At 48.8% G+C, this 5,000-nt stretch overlaps 2 protein-coding genes across 2 annotated transcripts in view; one reads left to right on the top strand and one right to left on the bottom strand.

Moving 5' to 3' along the window:
- tmem178 (transmembrane protein 178) overlaps window positions 1–3,131 on the bottom strand; it is a 10,175-nt gene extending 7,044 nt beyond the window's left edge. The window contains exon 1 of the mRNA XM_041035601.1: window positions 3,118–3,131. The gene's annotated coding sequence lies outside the window, so the exon portion shown is untranslated. The remainder of the gene's footprint in view (window positions 1–3,117) is intronic.
- The window catches only part of LOC121180305 (mitogen-activated protein kinase kinase kinase kinase 3-like), a 25,127-nt gene continuing 21,210 nt past the window's right edge, over window positions 1,084–5,000 (top strand). Inside the window, exon 1 of the mRNA XM_041035599.1 lies at window positions 1,084–1,282. Coding sequence (XP_040891533.1) covers window positions 1,187–1,282 — 96 coding nt within the window. The 5' untranslated portion in view covers window positions 1,084–1,186. The remainder of the gene's footprint in view (window positions 1,283–5,000) is intronic.

Raw genomic sequence — 5,000 nt, 5'->3', positions numbered from 1 at the left:
GACCTTACAGCAGCTTCTGTAGCTCTGATCAGATGTTTTGCAGTAGACTCCTCTCCTCTGGTCCTGGATACTGTCATTGTTGTCATGGAAACAATAATACCAGGCAACAGGAGACTGATGAATACCTCCTTTATTTATTGCTCATGATAAAAATGTCGTGGTGAAATTCATGTCCACGAGATTAAAACCAGTTTAAATGCTGAACACGTCACAGTAAAACCAGTTTGACATCAACAAACGTTTCATCGCCGAGTTTTATTTTGAAATATGACACAGGAAGTCTTGACGTGACGTCACATTCGGAGACTTGACGACTCTCCTCTGAGCAGGGTGTGACTCTGTCAGTTCACACCAACACTGAGGATGTGAACAGCACACACACCACAACAACAACACAACACAACAACACAACCCGTAACACAGCACAGCTTCCTCAGGGTGTGTGGGTCAGCTTCGGCCTTTCAGCAGCAGAATCTCAGTAAAATGTCCGTATTTGTGTGTCAGTAGAACAAACGTGATTCTGCAGCAGAGTCACACACACACACACACACGCGCGTTGGTCTGATGGGTCAGTGTGTAGGAAAACATTTCACCTACAGAAGATACACAGAAGGAAAAACACACTGTGATAAACAGACAACACAAATCAAACACAGATCAAACAGATCAAACAGATCAAACAGATCAAACACAGATCATTGGAGACTGAACTGAGTCTCACTCCGCTGAGGTGAACACCGAGATTTCCTGACTGACTCAAACTGAAAGAGCAGTTTGTTTGTTTGAGGCGTTCACTGTCCCTGGTCGCAGTCAGACATCACCGCTCCGACTGAGAGGGAAATGTTTACTTCATGGTGTTGTGCTCATTGCTCTGTGTATGTGGATGCTAATGATAGCCTGCTTGTGTTTTCATATTCAGCACGTTTCAAACGCCTCCATCATTTAATCCCATGTTTATAATCATCTCATTATTTTTCCTGCGTCTGTTTTTGTTGAATTTGTGGTTCAGATTCTTATTTCTCCCACGGCCCCTGAAGGCATCTTCAAGCCAGCAAGTCGCTGTGTTACAGTGCGCACGCGCGGTGTTCGCGGAAGAAGCCATGTTAAAGTTGTGTTTACAGAACCAGCGCGAGTCCGGGTCCATCCCGGTCGGTCCGGGCCAGTTCTGAGTCTCCTGTCCGGGAAGATGAGCTGCCGTCCGGACATTTTCCGCGGGCGCCCGCAGGAGGACTTCCAGCTGATCCAGCGCGTCGGCAGCGGGACATACGGTGACGTCTACAAGGTACGGACACCGACGTCACCGTGTGACGGCGCGTTAGCTTAGCATCAGGCTCAAAGCCGGGCTAACACGGGAGCGTGCGTGCGTGTGTGTGTGTGAGAGAGAGAGACGCTGATCAATAAGCGATAAATCAATAGATCACCGGTGTGAGGTGACGTCAGCTCAGGTGAAACACACTTCCGACTTAAAGGACCGGCCTGCAGGTCTCAGTGTGGGCTCTCTGCAACCCAGACCCGTCAGGTGTGCAGGAAGCTGAGGGGACGGGAGCAGCAGCTGGAACACCTGCGGCTGAAGGCTCAGGGTCACCTTCATCATCCTCAGCACCAGGTGGCTGAGTGGAGGCTCAGAGAGCAGGACAGGTCAAACACCTGTCCATCAGCTGAATCCACTAATGAGCCCAGGTAGCTCGTTACACGTTAACCAATCAGAAGCCAGAGCTGATTGTGTTTGTTATTGGTCCTAATTACCACTGTTATTATTACTACTACTATTATTATTACTACTGTTATTACTACTACTATTATTACTACTATTATTATTACTACTGTTATTACTACTACTATTATTACTACTATTATTATTACTACTGTTATTACTACTACTATTATTACTACTATTATTATTACTACTGTTGTTACTACGGCGGCCGTGCAGGTTCCTCCTGTGTGATAATGTGAGAACTAAAACAGCAGCAGTGTTGATCCGGATCACAGTCGCAGGTCAGAACCACTGATCCAGACTGAGACAGAAGCAGCTGAGTCAGTGACGTGGATTCATGGGCCTGAACGAGAACAGGAAGAGAGGGAGAGGAGGAGAGAGGAGCATCATGGGAAGTCCCCACATGAAGATGAACAAGATTAATAAGGAGAAGACTGAGAAGGAGATGGTTGAAGGAAAGCCTGAAGCAGAACTGACTCCGCCCCCCCAGTCCTCAGCTGCACAGATGTGTGTATCATGTCCTGCTGCATGTCCTCCTCCTCCTCTCCTCCATTCCCAGCTGTCCTATCTTCCTCCTCTTCCTCCTCTCACCCAACCCGGCCCTCAGCAGGAGGGTCCCCCCTGTGAGCCAGGTGTGTGCTGATCTGGGCTCAGACTCTGGAGCTGTAGAAACAACACTGAACTGTTACTTATTACAGGAAACGTATTTTAGAGATGATGATCATTTTTAATTTTATTTTTAGAATTGAATGATTGAAAAAGTAAAACCAGGCCCCGCCCACCCTGCAGGGTTTGGAGATGAAGGTTGAGGTGATGAAGACTCTGGTGACGTCCCCTCCGTCCTCGCTGCTGACTCGCTCTCTCTCGATCAGTCGGTGTCTCTCTGTCAGTCAGGATGAGGTCTGGCGTGTATCCGTGACAACCTGGTGACTGAGGCCTCATGGGAAATCTCAGGTGACTCAGAGTCAGAACTCAACATGATGGCAGAGGAAAATGAAGGTTTGTCCATTAAGTTGATCAATAATTCATCAGCGTCCCTGCAGAGCTCTGCTGCTTCCTGCCTGTAACACAACCCCCCTGCTCGCCCCTCTTCACCCCTCCTCACCCCTCCCCGGTCACCCTGGAGTCTCCCACCTTGACTTTGACCTCTGTGATTGGCTGTCAGGACACGGGCGTCCAGCTGATAATCAGTGTTTACACTGAGCCTCAGACTCACACGTGCTGCTGTTCATGCCTCAGATTGTTCATCATCTTCTGATGATTGTGTTTTCAATAAATCAGTGTAGGAAATAAAAACACAGTGGACAGACAATGTCCAGATCCATGTCCAAACGTCCAGTGTCTGCTGTTCTCCCAGAGCCAAAGTTACTGCGACAGAAAACAGGAAAAAAATCTCCTACCTGATTAATCGATTGATTAACTGATAATCCAAATGACTGCTGGTCTGTGGGGAGGAAGGGGCGGGACTGTTGTTTGTTCGTGGTTCTGATTGGCTGGTTTGTGGCGGTGGGTTTGTGGTGCTGAGTTTTTCTCAGCTCCAGGTTTGAAGGCGTTTCATGATGCAGGGTTCAAGTGACTGTAGCGTTGACGTGGACGCACAGTGTGTGTCTGTGTTCTCACACTTTCACTGACGAAGCCCGTCTGCCGCACCGGCCCATGATGCATCAGTGAATGTATTAGAATAGATGCACGTTCAGTGCTGAGCGATGAGGCACGGAGCCTCAGGTGCGACTGAGCAGATGTTTCCACCGAAGCTTCGTGTCTTTCTCATGATTAGACTCCGGCTCGCCTTCGTCCTCAGAGACGCTTTGTTTTCATATCGATGTTTGGAGCTTCGGTTCCTGAACACTGACGTTTTCATTTTTTCCATAAGGTTTGACTTTATTACTATTTACTGTACACACACACACACACACACATACACACTACACACACACACACACACACACATACACACTACACACACACACACACACACACACACACATACACACTACACACACACACACACACACACACACACCACACACACACACACACACACACACACCACACACACACCACACACACACACACACACCACACACACACACACACACACACACACACACACACACACACCACACACATACACACACACACACACACACACACCACACACACACACACACACACACACACCACACACACACACATACACACACACACACACACACACACACACACACACACCACACACACACACACACACACACACACAACACACACACACACCACACACACAACACACACACACACAGAGTCTGTCCTTCCGGCTCATGTCTCGTGTATATTTCATCACGCAGACCTTCTGTCTGTGTCACCTGCTGCTGAGCTGACATCACACATGCACATGAACATACATGTAAACATAAACACAGATACCCACCTGTCAGTTAGCTAAACATCAGACACGACTCAGGACATAAAGACCTGGATGAGCAGTGGTTTCCTGCTGTCAAACTCAGACTAAAGGACACACAGTGTCCAATGAGACAGTTCCTGTGGATGATGCTGCTCTGGCCTCGGAGGTGTCTCTGATCAGGACTCCTCGCCTGCGGAGCCGTCAGTGGTCAGACGCCATCGGATCTGATGGCGCTCAGAGTTCCCTGCTCCAACACTGAGCTCCCACAGCGCAGCCTCACCCTCACTGTGGCTCCTGGAGTCAACAGAGGTAGAACAGGACTCAGACCCTTCAGCTCTCAGTCCTCTGCTGTGGAACCATTGGACAGTCTGGGTCTGGGGGACAGACCCTCTCTGTGTTTCAGCTGAAACTGTCCTCTGATAAACCTTACAGTCAGTCCTGGTTCAGGTTTCCTTGGACCATCTCCTAATTAAGCTGCTATAGGGTCAGACTGCCGGACGACTTCCCATGATGCTCCTCTCCCTCTCTTTCTCGTTCACATCAATTAATCCATGTTACTGACTCAGCGTCTCTCTCTCCTGTAGTCCTGTTTTCTCTTCTGTTTCTGTTCATGATAATTTGGAACCCTGTTACTGTCTCAGTGGCAGAGTCTCGTTGTGAAGATGTGGAGCCTGTGTTGTTCTCAGGTTTGAATAATCCTGGCTTTAATAAGCCAAAGTTAGAGTGAAAGCTGATCCCTCAGACTCACCTGGTCCAGACTCACCTGGTCCTGCTCAGGCCTGTTTCTGACTGAAGCAGTGTGTGAGCAGAGTGTTCGAGGCCTGAGCTTCTCCTCAGGTGTGTGCGCGACCGTGTTGTTGTGCAGCAGCAGGTCGTTCA

Source organism: Toxotes jaculatrix, chromosome 4 (genome assembly GCF_017976425.1).
Source record: "Toxotes jaculatrix isolate fToxJac2 chromosome 4, fToxJac2.pri, whole genome shotgun sequence".
Lineage (NCBI taxonomy): Eukaryota > Metazoa > Chordata > Actinopteri > Toxotidae > Toxotes > Toxotes jaculatrix.
The sequence above is the reverse complement of the archived record's forward strand: the minus strand, read 5'-3'. Positions and strand labels throughout refer to the sequence as shown.